A 19,381-nucleotide genomic window follows, 5' to 3' on the forward strand; every position below is an offset into this window, starting at 1 on the left:
AAGGCAGCCCTTGGTCGTTTCACTCTTTCCTTCGCTGTCCTCCGATTGTGGGCTCACATCTACTCCTGGATAATTGTTCATCCTCTCTGCACAATGAGGAAAAGCATGAACTGCAAGTACCCAAAGGCAATAATAGATACAGGTTCTTGTGATGTCATCATCAGCCAGTGCTGGCAATACCAAAAGATTCGGCGAGAAAAGGTTTATTTTATTTTTCATTTTTGTGGCCCACCAGCAGCACTGTTGCATACGGCACTGTTGATAGTGAGAGCATTCTGAACACATACATTTTTTACATTTTTATTCAAAATGTTAAATATACAGTGAAGGTGGTTTTTAGGCACTTAAAGAAAAACATATACTAGATGAACAATACAGTATAATAAAATACTTATACTTAAATAACACTGTTACTAATTACCATACAAAATAAGTTGATATTTATACAACCAGTAACAAAGAGGACACACATAATTATCACTTTTCATGTTTTTATTTTCTTTTGCATCAAATGATAAGCCAAGTTCCCGAGAGCATAGGAAATGTATCGGTAAGCGTGAGTGCCCTCTGAAAAATTTATTACAGCATGCTTTTAAAAGCTAGTTTCAGTTTCTACTGTACCCTGATGTCAGGACATGGTATGAGCAGCACCACGAGGTGGTAGTATGTGCACGTACACTATTCCAGACTCCGCTTACTCGCTCCACAAGTACACTAGATGACAGTGACCGCACAAGACAATCAAGAAGGCGATGCACAAGCTACCATTTTTTCTGTTTTGGTGCATGACGTTATTACAACTAACCAGACTGATGCATGAAATCACTAGGATTAGTACTGTAGCCTGACATGAAGTTAGTGTCAATGTCATTAGGTGCACCGTGAAAAAATTCACTTTAATATCAAAATAAAGTATCTTAACAGCATTTGCTGAGTGTGGCACTTGTTCAGAGTTGTCTCTATATACAGAAGATTTGTATGGCAGAGTAAACTCTCCTTCAAAAAAAGGGGTCCGCACCCCTTTAACCATGAACAAAAATTTGTACATTACAACAATAAAAAAAGAACAGACATAAGATTCAATGTTTTATATTCCTTTTTGACAACTTGTCAACAGCAGTAACTAGTAATTCTATCTAAAAAAAGCTACTATGACACATAAAATATACAATGTGCAAGCATTTGCTTTTTATGTGAGAAGGGTATCATGATGTTATATAAAGCATAAATATAAATGACAGCCTGTGCATAGTTTTTCCCATAAAGCTCTTGCACATAACTAATTTAATATGACTCTTGCTAAAACAAATGTGACACCTTTGACAATTTATTCAAAGCAAATTAAAAAAGAAAACAGGCATAATTTATTAAAACAATTAAAAAGTGTTAGCACCATAGAAACAGAGCTATTGCAGACAAAACAACCAGTTTTATACGACTAGCACTGGTAATTTGTTTACTGGAATTTACGCTACTTGTTTTAAACTTTATTTCCAATTGAAGAGCCAAATATTGATTTAGCTTATATATGAGGTAGCACTACATGAAAGTCGGTTGTGAAACTTGACTGCTTCCTTCACGAATTTAAGCCTATGATTCAGTCATTCTGAATGAGGCACACATCTAAATGGCGATTGATATGTTGTTCCTCCAAGAAATTGCCACAGACAGGGCATTCAACTATTCTTGGCTCACTAGGCGTGCTTGCATTTGCAGTGGGACCCGAGTTCAGTGTTTCCTGCAGAGACGACGATATGGGCATGCTCTGTTCATTCGTATTTGCAGAGCATGTTTCTCGCCCTCTCAAATTAAATTCCTCTTTAGTTATCACACATTCATTGTCAGAATCACTGTCTGAACTGAGTAGCTCTCTTATGAATTTCATCTTGGCAGCGCTTCTTCTTTTACTCATCTGTTTTTTTGGGGATGTTCTTTTACCTAGAAGATCGGTCAGTGTTGGCTGACTTGAACGTGACAACTTTGGTGCTGTCGGCTGGACCTGTGTTTCATCCTTGTTCCCTGAATGGACAGCACTAGACTCTGTAGCACCGTCAGCTCTTGGTCTATCTACCTGAAAATTCTGCCTTTTTCTCATGGGTGTTCCCAAGACACAGCTGGAAACTGGTAATAAACTTCTATCTTTTGAGGAGATATTGCCTTTCTCTGCAGACCAAGATGTGGAAGAAGTTGCACCCAGTACATGGCCTATGCCACTGAAGGCAACCACCTGATTTGTTGTTGACTTGACCACTGGTTGAGACAGGGTGTGTACATCGGTAGGCAGCCTTTTCGTGATGCCTGGAAAGCTAGAGACACTAGGGTCTCGCTGCTTAGGACGTGCACCTTGGCGAACATATGCAGCATGTGTAGATGTCGCAGCTTCCCCAAGAAAGCTGGTAACACTTGGCTCTGCCGGCTTAGGACATGCGCCTTGGTGAACATATGCAGCAGGTGCAGATGTACTAGCTGGTACAAGTAAAGTCCTGATGTCTTGGCCATCCGGCACTTTGAATTTCTTAGCTGCTGCTGCACGAAGAACACAAAGAAAAATTCAAGTTTCTCGCATATCATCATATGTCACCAGTGCAAATTAAAAAGAAAAAAAAAGTGAAGACTTGAGACACAAATTCTGGTCTGCAAAGGTAGCTTCATGGCAGTGCTTGACAGCTAAACAGAAAAGTGGCAATATTTGTGGATTATTTTTAGGTTGAGGGTAAGAGGTATACACAAGCAAATACAATATTTTGTTTAGCACTACCCCTACCATGCCCTAGGAACTAGACCACTTTGACAGCTTCTGAACATGCTGCTAAATATTTTTTTTTTGAAAATCTATAAGCATGTTATGCATCATATGAAATGCAGATTGAACTTTACCACTTAATCACATACGGGCAGATTGTGCCATAAGGTACACTCAGAAAGCAAAGATTTAGAAATCTAGTATGAACCAAAATTACTGTCATGTGCTCCTATTAGTTTGCTAATAAAGCAATTAAAAATTCACACTTTGGTTTATTCAAGTACCATGGTTTAAGATACGTAACAGCAACAACAGAGATATATAGCTTCATACTGTTTCCTTCAACAAATATGCTACTAAAACAATGCCTCGTGCATATATGAAAAATGTGTATTGTCAAGGCTAACATTGAGCACTTTTTTCTTTTTCTCTAAGGTGGGATTTTTTCAAGAAATTCATCACCATAATGACATCAAATGTGGAACTTCTTAGAGTGTGTCCACCTCTTTTTCTCATTTTTCTGATTTCCCTTACTTTTCCAGGTCTTCCATGATGATTGAAAGCAAATTCCATGACCTTGGAAACATATGTGTACTGGAAACAAACTTTCGTGTGTCAAAAAGCACATCAGCTTCTCATATAAAATAAGTAAACATATTCACCGCACGTGCTCAGACTGTTCCGAGCGCATACGGTTAATATGAAAAAATATGTATATCTAGCCAAAGCAAAACTTCTGAGCCATGAGCAAGTAGGCTGTTTGATCTTCGGAAGAACCAGGAAGCATACACATAATTTAAAATGAACCACAGGTGCAAGTTCGAAGCAGCCCGTAATAGTCAGACAACACAGCCAAAGCTGCTAGAAAACGTAGATGCGACCCCATCTCAGAGCATCTACGTAAAAGAAGGACATGAATAGTTGACCGATTCTGCCACTGGGGTATATTCTAGATCAGTATAAGGGCTACAGCCCAGGCCACTTAGGATTGGATTGTATCTGACCCGACCTGGATTGCTGTATTTACTATTGATTTGCATCCCCGCCGAATTTGTACACCTCTAAAATATACTGTTCAGTAAAAAGGAATAAGGACTGCCCGTGTATTTGTGCGCCTTGCCTTGACAACTACAACGTCACAAGAATGAAGCCATACTGCAAAATTTAATTTATTTATTTATTTATTCAACACGACAGGCACATGCATGCGACGAAAGTCCTCAGACGCCTGTACTGAAAGCAGGGGGTAGCATTTAAAGCACTGATGTTTTGAGTATGTGGTGCCAAGAAGGAATCCGTCAGTCCCCCACAGCTTCCTCGATTCTATAAACAAATCATGGATGCAGACGTGTTACCTTTGTTTACGTACTCTTCTATGAACATACCCTAAAAAATAATCACAGACTTAATGACACCATCTCAAGAAATTTAAGTGAGACATTTAGCTGAAGTTACCCAATGCCACCCTTGAAACGCGAGCTACCAGTGATAATTGTGTAGCTGAGGAGGTTTGCCGCTGCATTGCCAATAACAACAATAGTAATATTAAGAGGCATGAACAGAACTCGACACACTCACTCGCACTCATTTGAACGTGGCAAGTGTGCATGAGTATTCATGAGTGAGTGGTTGTGAGTATGAACCTGAGTGAGTACTCATGAGGGTAAGTACGCGTGAGTATGAACAACATTGTGTATGGAAGTGAGTGTGAACGTGAGTGAGAACTCATTAATGTGAGTATACGTGAGTAGCAATGCGAGTATTCGTGAGTGTGAGTAGAAGTGAGTGTGAACATGAGTAAGAACTTGTATGAGTGTGAGTAATTGTGAGTACAAACGTGAGCGAGTACTCATGGATGTGAGTCTGTCAATGTGAACGTGAGTTAAGTGTTAGTGGAACATGAGTGAGCATCAATGAGATTAGGTAGCATGAGTATGAGCGTGAGTACTCATGAGTGTGAGTGGACATGAGAGAGCAATCATGAGGGTGAGTAGGCATGAGTATGAACGTGAGTACTCGTGTGAGTGGATGTGAATGAGCATTCAGAGTATGAGTAGTCGTGAGTAAGCACACATGAGGGTGATCGAGTAGGCACGAGTATGAGCGTGAGTGAGTATACATGAGAGTGACTAATCGTGAGTGTGGTTGTGAGTGAATTTTTATGGGTGTGAGTAGTCGCGAGTGTGCGCTCATGAGCTTGAGCCGGTATGCCGCACAGAGAAACGTGGCGACACACACAGTGAGTGGTCGTGCTGGGGATTGTGAGAAGCCTTAATGGTACTGATGTTAGCTAGGAGCAGTTCAGTAGACAAGTGGTATGAAGCAAAAAAAAAAAAAAAAATTTTTTTTAAATATCATGTTAGCTCAATAACGCAGGTTTCAAGTAGGAAGAAAACTAGCAATCAGAAAATGAGATTGACTTTTCTTCACGAGATAACTGTCACTCGTGAAGCGCGTTGCTATCGGCTAGCATGTCGAAAAACATGCAGGATACACCAAACATCACGCGACTAGCATTCTGATGCTGTGCCGTGCGTGTACGCTGGGTGTCCTGGCACAATGGCGCACCATTGGGTCAGTGCCTGTCTTGGTGTGGCGGTGACTGCACCTCCTCTCTGTTTCTCGGAGTGCGCTGCATGTTTGGTAGTACTGCGTTCGAGAAAGAGTTTTAGAATGTTACGGACATATGGAACGCAAATACAGCACGAGACAATGGTGCCGCTTCTCTTTCACTCATTGTGCTTTCGCTATTCCTAACTGCAGTAAAAGCACCCAAACACCACCATGGCCTTTTAAAAAATTATATTCCAAAGTGTCATGCCTTATCATTGCCTGTCAGCCTATGCATTATTTACCATCCAACGGTCCATCGGTCTAGGTACCTTAACACTACACGAGCGCTCATATAAACACTTTCTCTTCACATATCTCATTCTTTTGCGCTCAAACCCATTCCAGGATGCACTTTAAGCACAACAGGCTGAAGATGAGAAGCGCTAACATAATCCCGTGTCGTATTTTTAAACCGTGCGGTAGCGTAGCCAATGTGGCAAACCAGGCCCACGCCCCCCCTTCTCCCTTGATTTTTTTCGCTATGGTATACAGAGGTAAAAATGACAATTTTAAACGATGCCCCTCGTCCTCCCGGCCTAGGCACCTGGTAACATGTTTTAACTCTCCAATGTGTGCATCTTCAGTACCGGTCGTGCTAGACTGTAGGCGGTGGCTCCGTGTTCGAAGTGACGCTTGGAGACCAGCATATGGTCGCGGTGCAATGCAAACAAAACACAATTTCAGCTTGAGACAGCAAAAACAGCGCGTTCTCAATGGCTGAACCACAAGACTGTCTTCTTCGTTCTCGAGTATAGCCAGAGGCGCACACATGGTGTACTCTAAATACCTCATCACCGTTTTCATCCATATGTAGACACGCGTCATTCGCCTCCCTCTCAAAGAGCATCTCCCCAATGCAAAGTCAGTAATGCAGTTTTTTTTTTTTTTTGAAGAGAAGTCTCATGCAATCACTTGCTGATATTAGGCTTCATGCATACTACGTGAAGGAGTTCAGGATGATGCTGGCAATGCCTCGTACTATACGAACTGTCGTGAACAACTTCGTAAGTGACATTACTAAGTTGTCGCAGAACTAGATATGGTCCAAATTATCTCCTTAAGAGCTTTTCGGAGAGTCCTTGTTTTCGTAAGGGCGTCCAAACCCATACTTTGTCGCCAGTTTGGTAGACGACTGTTCTGCGCTGAGCATTGTAGCGGCCTGCGTCGTACTCCTGCTGCTGGCGGATCCATAAACATGCAAGTTGCCTAGCTTTTACCGCGCGTTCCGTAAACGTGTCGACGTCCGGGTCGACGTCGTCACATTCGTGCGGTAACATCGCATCTAACATAGTTCGTACTTTCCGTCTATGAACGAGGCTGAACAGGTCACGCGGGTGTTTCTTGCATTTCAATTTTCGTGTTCAACGCCTACATACATCGAAAGCATGTTTTAAACGGTTTTGTTTAGACGCTCTTTAAGCTCGTTCGTTTGCAAGTCATACGCAGTGGTCTTACGATGCGTTGTTCTACTCAGCATCAGGACATGATTCAAAAGAGCTGTCGTAAATGCAGTTCCTCTGTTTGTGATCACAACGGTTGGTGCACCATGCCTCCATACGATATTATAAATTAAAAATCTTGCCACCTCCACTGCTGTACCTCTATGAATAGCCTTTGTCTCGGCAAAATAGTTCAGATAATCTGTCGCGACGATAACCCAGCGGTTCCCTGTAGTAGAAGTAGGAAGTGGGCCCGAAATTTCCATGCCGATCTGGTCGAATAGAGTTGTTGGGACCTGTACAGGTTGCAGGAAGCCAGCTGGTTTAGTCGGTGACGACTTGCATAGCTGGCAGTGGAGACAGGTACGGACGTGGTGCTTCACCATTGTGGTTAGTCTTGGCCAGTAGTGCTTTTGCTGTACTCTTGCCTATGTTCTCGTGTAACTCAAGTGGCCAGAAGTCACCCTGTTGTGGCATGCTTTGTGTACTTCGCTGGAAGGGCTGCTTGGACGATGAGCAGATAGGTGGATCCTGTCAACGAAAAGTTTCATTTGTAGAGTACTCCGCCCTGTAAACAAACCAATGACAACACTTTTGCAAAAACTCTTGCTGCCTTAAGAGATCTACCACTCAAGTAATCAATTGAGCCAAGCCACTCAGGGTCGTCATGTTGTTGCTGCGCAATGACGGTCGTGTCGAGGACACCAAGGAATGCTGTTTCCTACTCCTCGGGTAGGGTTGCTGGCTCAATGGGTGAATGGGACAGACAGTCAACGTCCACATTTCGCTTCCCTAACTTGTGTATGACTGCCATATCGAACTCTTGCAGCCCGAGACTCCAATGCGCTAATCGAGCGGTAAGGTCTTTAAGATTTGTGAACCAACACAGTGAGTGGTGGTCGCTAATTACTTTAAAGAGGTGGCCACATAAATACAGGTAAAATTTTGTAACCGCCCACACCACGGCGAGACATTCCTTTTCAGTCTAGGAGTAATGAGCCTCAAGCGCGTGTTAGCAATCTGCTTGCATAGGCTATTACCCTTTCTGTAACCTCTTGCTGCTGCACAAGCACAGCTCACAGACCTACATTGCTTGCATCAGTGTGAAGAATTGTAGGGGCTCTCTCGTCGAAGTGGGCAAGGACTGGAGGTGTTTGTAGTCGCTGGTGCAGATCATTAAAAGCAGCTTCCTTTTTGTTATTCCACTCAAAGGGAACATCTTCTCTCATGAGGTGAATTGACAGAAATGCGATGCATGCAAAGTCCACAATAAGTAGTCGATATTATGCATCGAGCCCGATAAAGCGTCTGACAGTCTTTTTATCAGTCGGCACAAGGAAATGTCCCAACGGCTGCGATTTTCTCAGGATCGGGATCAGGACTGACGACGTGACCAAGAAAGTGCAGTTTTACATAGCAAAAGTGGATCTGCAGACACGGATCTGCAGACATGAACAATGCGCACCCAGGAATGATCAATACATGTGCCTATTAATCCAGTGACAGCCTGCGCACGTCCAACTAAAGCTGTCTATCGATGTGTTGAAACCGCTTTGCACGTATTTCTACAAGCTCCCGTAATATGAGCGATGCAATCAGTTATCAAGGTCGATCGTTGGCTGATTTCAGATTTTGTCTGCACTAGATGAAGGCACAATATTTGGCTTTGAAATGCGATTTTTTGTAAGCCCCAACAACAATTGCAGCGATATATATAAGCCGCAGCGTGCGCTCACTCGTGCAAACATTCAAAAAAAAATATCAGTAGGTGTGCAGAACACCCCATCATACTGAATAAATCTAATGGCTTTTGTTTGATAAAAACTAACTGGAGGCACAGATATAGTACAACACTTACAGCATGGCACCTACGGCGCTTAAAAGCCGTGAAGTGATTTCTCAGTTGTTTCTTTTTTTTATTGGTGCATGGCATGTGCCTATTACATTGGCAAATAAAGTATTTAATGGGGATGCGAGGAGAAAATAGCGACTTTCGACAAAAATATGCACACTGAAATTTAGTTGGTTTCGATTGCCTTTTCATTAAAGAAGATGCTCATAAGTACCACACAGGTCTGCGCGGTAGGCGCAGCACAGTCACAGCGAAAGCTAGAAGAGCGGCCTTTCAGAGCCTTTACAAAAAACTCATTGGATAACTTCTGCAAGCACACTTACTTGGTACCCACTAGGGCATTAATAATAAACTTTTGGGTAGTATGCTATGCTATTTTTCGTCACTCTTCTGAGAAGCGTGGTTAGGCATCTTGCTAAACACTTGTTAGGCATTTTGTGCCAATTGTCCATGCAGTGGCTGACGACGATGAGGAATTATGACTGAAGTGGGTATGCGCCACAGTTAATAGGGAAACAAGAACAAGCTTTTGTAATGGGTTGGAACATAGAACGGCCCACTCGTTACACTAATCGCATTGTGCGACAACTGGTTGTTCTTTCGCTGTAGTAAAACGCTTTATAAGTCATATTAATCCTTGCTTTCTCGACATAAAGATTGCTTTCCCGACATCAAGCCTGCTTAAGGCAAGTTTGACAACAAGTCACAAGCACCGGAGTAGCTCAGTGGCAGAATACTGGGCTGGCACCCAGCGGACCCGAGTTCGAGCCCCACTGTGCCATTGGTGCTAGGTCACGCCTGCCTAAGGCAAGTTTGACAACTAGTTACAAGCACCGGTGTAACTCAGTGGTAGAATATTGGGCTGGCACCGAGCGGGCCCGGGTTCAAGCCCCACTGTCTCATTGGTGCAAGGTTTTTTTTTTCTTCTACTAATTTTGCGCAATGAGGTTACGGACACCGGCGGCAGCGAACAATATGCAACTGCGCGTGAGCCGAGTTGTCATATCACAACACCTTTCGCTGTAAAAAGTTTAGTTGTTATCTGCGCAGTAGAACTAATTCTTTCACGAGGTGGTGGTAAGCATTTGCTGGTGCAAGCATATCTGAAACCTCTTTTGAAGAAGTCTACACGGGCTGCGAAGTGAATGCCCGTGTACATTTTGGCGAAAGCCTTTCAACTATAGAACACTTTCTGTGGACACTAAACTATAGAGAACAAACAAAAATAATTTATGAAGTCATACTTTTATCCTCAGCAACTGCAGAGTCACTGGTAAATTGAAACTGAAGCTCGAATTGGCAGACACCAGTCTCGTAATAAATCTCTATTCATCATCCTATTATTGACAATTCATAAAGGCACCTGAATTCGCACCAATTCTGAAGAGTCCAGGGACCCTTAACTGAAAGATCACATTGCCACTGCTGAAGATATTGATGATTGATATGTGGGATTTAACGTCCCAAAACCACCATATGATTATGAGAGACGCCGTAGTGGAGGGCTCCGGAAATTTCGACCACCTGGGGTTCTTTAACGTGCACCCAAATCTGAGCACACGGGCCTACAACATTTCCACCTCCATCGGAAATCCAGCTGCCGCAGGCGAGATTCGATCCCGCAACCTGCGGGTCAGCAGCCGAGTACCTTAGCCACTAGACCACCGCGGCGGGGCCAAAGATACTACTCTTGCCGCTGTGCCTAGTCTCTGGAAATAGAGCGAGAGATAGAAAGTTCAATTTTAGCATTATTTTAACATAACTCATCTAAATAACTCACCGAACTATTCGCCAGAGTAAAATACGAAGTGTGAAAAGACTGTCAGTGATTTTGAACTGAGCAGTGAAGGTTGGCTTCGCTTACACACATGTGTGTAAAAGCATAGCCAAATAAAAAGTGCGACTGCGATGCGCATTGTGTCATATGCTGCGAAATACACGGCAGAAATCGGCATGAAGTTCCCATATTTATTTAGGATCATTATGAATAAATAATAACGTAGTGTTCGCTGGAGGCATAGGACTTTTGACTAGCTGTTTTGCCTTTTCTCTTCACCGTTAGCAAACATGAAGAATGAGATGTGTACAAGAGGACATAATATGTGGCGAGGAAACTGCAATAACTTTTCGAAATACTCAATGATAAGGAGTTTGCATAGACACAATAAACAGTCACAATAAAACAACAATCACAAACAGACATGACAGGCAACAATCTATTGTCATTATTCATCAGGGTGTCTACCAACTTGATATTACTTAATTCCCTGAATTTTCCAGGTTTTTCATGATAATTAAAAGCAAATTCTATGACCGCCACGTTTGCTTAGAAAACTCTGTGCACTGTAAACAAACCCTCAAGGGGTAAAAAAAAATCAGGCACTCCATATAAATTAAGTAAACGTATTTACCAGATGCACTCTGAATGTTCTAAGTGAGTGTGGTAAATGTGAAAAAACATGTATATCTGGCCAAAATGAAACCCCTGAGCCAGGCAATGATCAAGTGAGCTGTTTGATGTTCGGAAGAACCAGGAAGCAAACACATAATTTAAAATGAACCACAGCTGCAAGTTTGAAGCAACCCGCAATGGTCAGACAACACAGCCAAAGCTGCTAGGAAACATAGAAGTGGTGCCATCTCGCAGAATCCGTGTTAAATGAGGACATGGCGACCTGGCCGGTTCTGCCACTGAAGTACAGTAGACTCTCAGTAAACGGAAATCTATTAAACGGAACTACTGCTTAAATGGAACTATCGTATCTGCAATGCTTGGTTTCGTGCTTGTATTCTGCAACCATGTTCATCTCTCAGTAAACGGAACTCTTGTTAAATGGAACACATTTACCCGGTCCCCTAGATTCTGTTTACCGAGAAGTCTACTGTATAATCTAGTTTACTATAATGCCTGTAGCCCATGCCATTTAAGATGTGGATTGGATTGAATTAGATCGACCTGAACTGCTGTATTTACTGACTCAACTACTCAAGATGTGGATAGAATTGGATCTTATTCCACCTGGATTGCTGTATATACTATTTATTTGCGTCCCCCCCCCCCACAAGTTTTTTTCACCTCTGAAATATACTTCTTTGCAAAAAAACAAAAAACAAAAAAACTAACTACTACTCAAGTATTCTGTGTACCTTGCCTTGACAACGAGTAACAGCAACATTGCAAAAACAGAGCCTTACTGCAAATTCTTTTTCCTTTTCTTTCTTTTTTCCAACGAGCACATGCATGTTTGTATATGTCTCTAGGCTTTGATACTTGAAGTGCAATGAAAGTCCTCAGACGGCTGTAATGAAAGCTGGAGACAGCATTTAAAGTGCCGGCGTTTGAATATCTGGTGGCACATATTCAACGTGCAACAGCTTCCTTGATTCCACAGATGAGTCACAAATGTTGGTACGTTACCTTGATTTACGTACCCTCCTGTGGACGTGAAGCTAAAAAATAATTGCAGATTTACGTACACAATTTCACGAAACTTAAATGATAACTTTAGCTGAAGTTATCTAAGTGCTAGTCTTGAAACATAAGCTACCAGCAATAAGTGTGTAGCTGAGAATGTTTGGTGTTGCATCACTAATAATAATAATAATAATAATAATAATAATAATAATAATAATAATAATAATAATAATAATAATAATAATAATAATAATAATGGCATCAGTGGCCTGGCAAGAATTTGGTGATGGCAGTTCTAGCCTAGACAAACAGCCTAGACCAACCAGACGGCCTTCAAGCCAAGCCGAAATCGAGGCCTAGACAAACATACATAAATTGAGATGAGAGTAATGTTGTGGTTCGAAAGTCAGATATGCCATGTGATATGTAGAAGCAACAGACATTAAAATGATGCATGCACCAACATGAAACCTAAAGAATGCTTTAGCCAATGTGAAGGACAAGTTGCCAAGCAGAAATTTCCTTGGTCTTCTTTATGCCGTAGGTTGCCAAAATTGTGACGAGTACATAGGTGAAACTCGTGATTTCAAGAAAAGAGTTAAACCACACAAATATGACACCACGAAACGACGCGTGGCCTCGACTGCCCTTGCCGAACACGTGGAATCTACAAACCACTAGGGGGGGGGGACTCTAGTAAATGCGCCACAGTGTGGTGGGGGTATCGTGTGAATGTTGCGTAATGAGGTATGGTTTCGCAATGCTTAATTGTAATTACATTTGAAATTAAAAACATTTCTTAGCGAATTTCGGCAACTTTGAGCGTATTTATCTATCTAGCCACCTACGACTTTTAGCTCTCCTGGCCGTTTCGATAATAGTATTGATACCAAAATTGGTATGGCACAACATAAATGTATGACAAACATAAGTGACTAGTCATAACATGAAAATCATAACATGTATCCCATGAATGTCATGATTTACATTTCATGGTTTTGCAGTGGTTTCGTTAACATGACATGTTGCAAAACTGTTATGGTATGGCATGACTGCATGGCAAACACAATTAAGTGACAAATCCTAACATGATGATCATGAGATGCATGTCATGTAACAACATGACTACATGCCACACTCATGATACGCTCGCGGCCGTTTTGCTAGCTTCATTGCGTCACGCCGGCAATGCCACGCCTGGCACCAATCTGCCTGCTATATGCTCGGAGGCGTGTGCTATGCTACGTTGCTTTGACACATGCCCTCAATTACGAAGAAAGGCATGCGCGGTGCTGTCTGGGTAACGCCGTCAGCGCAAATTGCAGCATGTCGCATTTCGCACCAGTTCCAGCCGCGCCATGCCGACAAACGCTGGTCGCGCCATGCGTCAGACTATAGAGTGCTCGCGTATTGCTAGCGTAGCATCGCTGCACCCAGCATGCGCGCGTCAACGTTATGTCGAAGTATATTGGGCACTTCATGATGCGCTCACCACCGTTTCGGTAGCTTCACATATACCATATTTGGTATTATGGGATGTGAATGGACGACGAAGGTAAATGTCACATCCAAACACGATAATCATGACATGCGTGTCATGTAAAACATGACTACATGCTACACTCATAGTGCGCTCGTGGTTGTTTCGCTAGCATCACATATACCAATTTTGATGTCACATGATGTGAATGGATGATGAATGTATATGACTCGTGCAAACATGATAATCATAACATGCGTGTCATATAAGAACATGACAACGTGCCATGCTCATGATTTGCTCGCGGCCGTTTCGCTAGCTCCACATATACCAAATTTGGTATCACGTGATGTGAATAGATGATGAAGGTAAATGACACGTCCAAACATGATAATCATGACATGGAAGGCTTGTGCTGATTTTAAAGTGACATGTCAACCTTTCTCATTTGTGCTTCGAATATCATCAATTTACACTATACGTGGGATCTGGCAATTATTTATTATTCGTATTTATTGAATGACGGAGAAGCGTTGCCTTGAACGAGTGGTGGGACACTAATGCTGGGTTGTGCCCACTACTGGTTGAAGGTACTGCCGCTTCCACCACATCTACTCGAGTCAAGCAAAGCGTCAAGTCATGCAAAAGCTAAGTAAAGACGCCCTTGACTGAATTTCGAACGCCCGATCCAGTGCGTATACATATGCGGAGTGGCCAGTGAGCAGTTGTGCAGTGCGAGCAGTCGGTTTTTGCTAGCAGATGCTGCCTGCGTCGGCCTTGGGAGGAGAGAGGGAGAGGGTGCGACAGTTGGCACGAGACGGGAGCATGCGGCAGCAGGCGCGAGATGTGAGCATATGCAGTAGGAGTGGAGACACCACTGCCAACACTGGACTTGCGAGTAGGTGCGACTATAAAACGCTCCGCATTTAAAAGAAGCTTGCATCATGCGTGCACCTGGAATCTTGATACAGACAACTGTATATACTCTGAACAAGAGTGGTGGGATGCTTCTGATAATGTATTCCCATTGCTTACACTGCGTATTTAGGCGTACTTAACCTTACGGCTTTTATTGTGAACAAGGCTCCCTCTAATATCAGGTGCTAAAACGGCAGTAAACTTTGTGTTCCATGGGTCAGTGTATCTTTCCGCATTTACACTGTGAATATGCACTCTTTCTTTCTTTTTTTTTTCACACCTCTTCAAGCAGCTCACTGTATCTGTAGTGAAAAGAGAGGCTTTTTAAGCTTTCATCAATGGTAATGCTTATTTTTGTGACGGTCACATGGAACTGCTGTCAGTTTCCATGACTTGGCCAAGTTTTTCGTAAATTCCCCGACTTTTCCAGATTTTCCAGGTTGGCAGACACCCTGCTCATTACCATGTGAAACACAATTTCAAAATGGTAGCTTTTGGAACATGCAGCCCTATAACAATTTTCTAGAACATGTTGATGTGGGCTTCTTTTAAACAACAAATGCTTTTTGTTGAGGCTTCTTACTGATCACCTATTTTCCTCCATCGTCTTTTCCAACCAAAGGGAATGTAGTGTCTCGCTGACAGGGCAATCGGATCTTACAACTTTTACCGCTCGAGTTGCCAGACGGCAGACCATGGTGTACACTAGGCGGACTTACTCCAAGCCTAAAACAGCTCTAGCGTTACAAGTGGATTTTCTGGTTCAGCAATATATGTTTTTCCTTCTGCCATTCTGAGAATGCCCTTATAAATCTTCATCTCAAGATATATCACCCATATTATACAAAAGACGTTATATTAACTTAGTACGCCTAAGTGTTCTCCTCACGTTCAGTCTTTTTTTTCACGTTTGCACGAGTGGACGCAGGCTGTACATTGATTATCAATGCAAAAGTTATTAGGGGTTACAGGAAACCGCATATCAAAATGGCATATTGTGTCGTCAGCAGTGTAGACACAATCTGCAATCAGCGTACAATTCCCCTTGATAATTTATTGTATCATTCCCATAACGCAGGCTTGTACAAAAATGTGCAAAACAGTGTCAAATCGTTCATTACAGTTTCATTTGGCTGTCCACGACAACCATGTATAGGCAGGCTGCTAATTAACAATGCTCGCATCAGTAGATCAATGAATAAGGCCCTCTGCAATCGTCACTTTGTTGGCGAAGGAATGACAAGAAGGTTGGCGAAGGAATGACAAGAATACGAACGCAAGCAAAACGGGGTAGTAGTAGTAGTAGTAGTAGTAGTAGTCATAGTAGTAGCTAGTAGTAGTATATAGTAACACTAGCTAAGCATTGTCAGGGTTGGCAAAGGCACGATGCAGGAATGACAAGTAGTAGTAGCAGTGGTAGTATGTGTGGCTTCACGTAAAAAACCACAATATGAATATGAGGAATGCTGTAGAAGAGGTCTCCGCAAATTTTGACATTCTGGTGTTCTTTAACGTGCACTGACATTGTGCAGTACACGGGCATCTTCTTTTTCGCCTCCATCTAGATGTGACCGTTGCGGCCACAATAAAACCCTCGGCATTCGGGTCAGCAACGTAGCACCCTATAGTGACTAATCCACCGAGGCGGACGTGAAACGAGGGCTGTTTGGTGAATAGCATCTCAAAGCTATTCAAAACAAAAATAAAAATAACAAAAAGCCGAGATTCCGTTGCATGTTTTATTATTTTTCTCAGCTTTCATTCATTACACTGATTTTGAAAGGGCAGTGCAAGGACACAGGGAAAAAAAAGACATAGAAACAAAGAGCGCAGTATTTCTTTTTCCTTTGTCTTTGCGCTACCCTTTCAAAATGATATGAAGCAGCTAGCCCAAACCAAAGTACTCCTCATTCATGCTACACAACAGAACACAGAAATTGCACACGCCAAGTAGAGTAATGTCACGTGCAACGCTCTTAATGAGGTACCGTTTAAAATGCAGGATATAATCAGGATAAGGGACACTTTTCGTCTGTTTTTTTAGATATATATACGAAGTTATGATAAAGAGCGTAAAGTATGGGACGTCAGCCCACCAATGTCAACGTAAAAAAGCGACGTAAAAGCAGGACACCATTCCTTGCTGTAAGTCTCTCCCTAGATCTAGGGGCGCACGCCCGCAAGAAGGGCAAGTGGCATTCATTAGAAATTGAGCATTTTTCCACGACATGTCATTTGGAAATCTCAACAGGAATGATCCAGAATGCCCAGTGCACCATTATGCTTGTCAGCTCGAAATGCCCAAACCTAATGAGGGGCCCTTCAAGGTGTTCACCGATAGGAGAGAAATTGGTCCTACGCGATTCATACCTCTCTTCTGGGGTATCAGTGGTCTGGTTATTTGCTCCTGCGCTGCCCTTCCCAGCCACAACGAAACAAAAGAGACCCAGGAGAGTGTTAATTGAATGATGGAAACTTGATGCACAATGCTAGACAAAACGAAAAACCGCATACTGCGAATCGTACAGGAAATGAATGCCTATGTTCAATCGGTCCATTTCTGCCATCTTAAACAAAATCTTTTTTTTTTTTTCTTCTTGCCGTAGATACAAGTCACCTACGTTGTTGCTTTGGTATATTTCAATTTTTGTAGAAATTTATTCTGCCTATAATTATAATTTTGAGGTAAAACGGTGTTTTACCTGCCTGTCTTAGGCACCTAAAACACACTTTTTAAGTGCCTAAACAAGCGGCCTCTAGTGATGAGTGTTGCCTATAAGATATTTTAATTTGGTTTTAAAGTAAGGGTGCCTGCTTGTCATACTATCGAGGTGCAATGGACATTTTCCATGGTTTGACGTAGATAGGAGGTCCACTCGGGACGTCACGAAGATAAAGCAAATATTGCTGGCATCAGAGAACATTTACGGGTCGCGCAAACAATACCCCGGCGAGGACTCGTCACCCCTCTCGTTAGATTGTTGGGCTGGTCTCAAGGTGGTTTTGGCTGCTTAAGCCAGGAATGCTTTTCTTTTTTTCTGAGGGAAAAACACTTGAAACATCCACATTGTTTCATTCTTCACCACCTGCAGCTACCCCCATTTGAGAACAGCGCGTTCAGAGTCACCATAACTTGAGTGCACATACTCTCAGGCACTGCTCTGCTATGAGGCGCTAGTTTCTTATAGTACTATTTAGGTGGGCGTTGCGAACTGACACAAAATCATTCAGAATTAGCGATGCTAACGCGTTAGAGCATTTACAATTCAATTTTGGCATTACCATACACAAAGCTACAAATCACTGTAAAAAAGTTCCAAACAAAAGTTTCGCTGTCAGGGGTCCTTTAAACCCCCCAAATAAGCTAGACTACGGCGATCACATTTTCTGAATAATACAGCACCGTGCAGACCCTCCATTTCGAAAAGCAGTTCCAGCACCTCTCCCCTTCTGAACAAACCCCTCGTATACACAGTCACACATGCAAGCTTGACCATGGGCAACTTGAAATACGACTGAGCTCGTCGATTGGCCCTCTGCCTTGGGAAATGGCTCCTTGGCCCTGTGGTGACACAGTTTCAACCACAGGGTCCACATTTAAATTTTCCTGTGCTGGCCTCTGTCGTTTTTTAGAGCCCGATACTACCGGGAGAAGCAGCACTGCCAGAATGAAAGCCTCTGAGATGCTGCCCTGGGTCATTTTGTAAAGCCTGAGACTACCAGGAGAAGCAGCATTGTCAGAATGAAAGCCTTTCAGATAAACAGGCGTCTCGCAACTTTACTGCTAAGGGAAGGGTGCTCCTCAAACCACGTTTCCTCCCCACGCCACTCTGACACGTGCTCATTTCGGGTATGCCTTGCTCGATCGTTGGCTGCGTGCCGATGACATATCACTGACGTCGTGTCACGTTGCCCAAGCGGAGTCACAGCAACAGGCTATGCCTTTCCTCTACCTATGAGGGAAAAGGGTTGCGAGGACGTGCAAAAATTTGAAACCAGCTGAAACGAATGTTCTAATTTCTGTAACTTCCCTATTATAGCACAAATTTGCAAAATTATTGCGGCACGATGTTCACACAGCAAACATGTGCATATTTTTCTTCATAACAATTTTTGAACCTTGAGATTGGTCACTAGCCCTTTCAGATGCATAACTAGGTTAACATAGTCACAAAGCCTATAGTCACAAAGCCTAACTTCTGGAGGTAGGTTCTACAGAGAAATACTGAGCAAGCCCCTCCCCCACTATTTGTGTCAATACTTCTTTATGCCAAGACATTAGGATTTATCAATTAATAATGATTGGAGAAAACTAGACCATGGGGCCAAGCAAGCCATCTGAAGCTAAGCAGTTGGACACTATATCACTGAGAGGCTCATGCATACATAAGTTAACAAACTATATATAATGAAAAAAGAAACTGCTTGCTAACCATTACTGCCAGGCAAAACACCATCTCTCTTTTTGTTCTTGGGAATCTTTGGCTCAGGTTCACGTATCTTTGTAAATCTGCCGCCACAGGTGCGCAGGTGGTCAGCCCACCAGGGATCTTTGTCAGATGGTGCCCGGTTCATGGCCCGCTTGACAATCCCAAAGAAGGGCCTTCGATGCTGGCAGGGGCCGTCACAACGCCACCAGTGAGTACGATAGCTTGCCACCTCATCATGAAAGTTGTGGTACACCTGGTCCAAAAAAAAAAAAAAAAAAAAGTGAACACAAAATATGTGAACAACTCGCATGCCCTTATTTTGAGCACCATGAGAAAGTTGTATGAAAAACGAGAATCCTTGGACCATATTGTGCGATTTTTACAACATTTTCAATACTGTAGGAAAACATGATTTTTTACAGGATTCTCAAAGTAGATTGCACATAAATATTGCATATTAAAATGTGCTGGTGGTGGTGGTGGGGGAGGCA

At 42.7% G+C, this 19,381-nt stretch overlaps 1 protein-coding gene across 2 annotated transcripts in view; it reads right to left on the minus strand.

The window, feature by feature from the left end:
* Positions 1-1,357: 1,357 nt before the first annotated feature.
* The window catches only part of mh (DNA-dependent metalloprotease SPRTN), a 69,060-nt gene continuing 51,036 nt past the window's right edge, over positions 1,358-19,381 (minus strand). Inside the window, exons 6-7 of one of the 2 annotated variants that reach the window (XM_075878620.1) lie at positions 18,894-19,143; positions 1,358-2,523 (exon numbers count right to left, since the gene is read on the minus strand). In XM_075878620.1, the coding sequence (XP_075734735.1) occupies positions 1,598-2,523; positions 18,894-19,143 (1,176 nt within the window). In that variant the 3' untranslated portion in view covers positions 1,358-1,597. Of the gene's footprint in view, positions 2,527-18,893; positions 19,144-19,381 lie in introns of both variants that reach the window. The other variant, XM_037435583.2, reaches the window with a different exon arrangement.

Source organism: Rhipicephalus microplus, chromosome X (assembly GCF_043290135.1).
Source record: "Rhipicephalus microplus isolate Deutch F79 chromosome X, USDA_Rmic, whole genome shotgun sequence".
Taxonomy (NCBI): domain Eukaryota; kingdom Metazoa; phylum Arthropoda; class Arachnida; order Ixodida; family Ixodidae; genus Rhipicephalus; species Rhipicephalus microplus.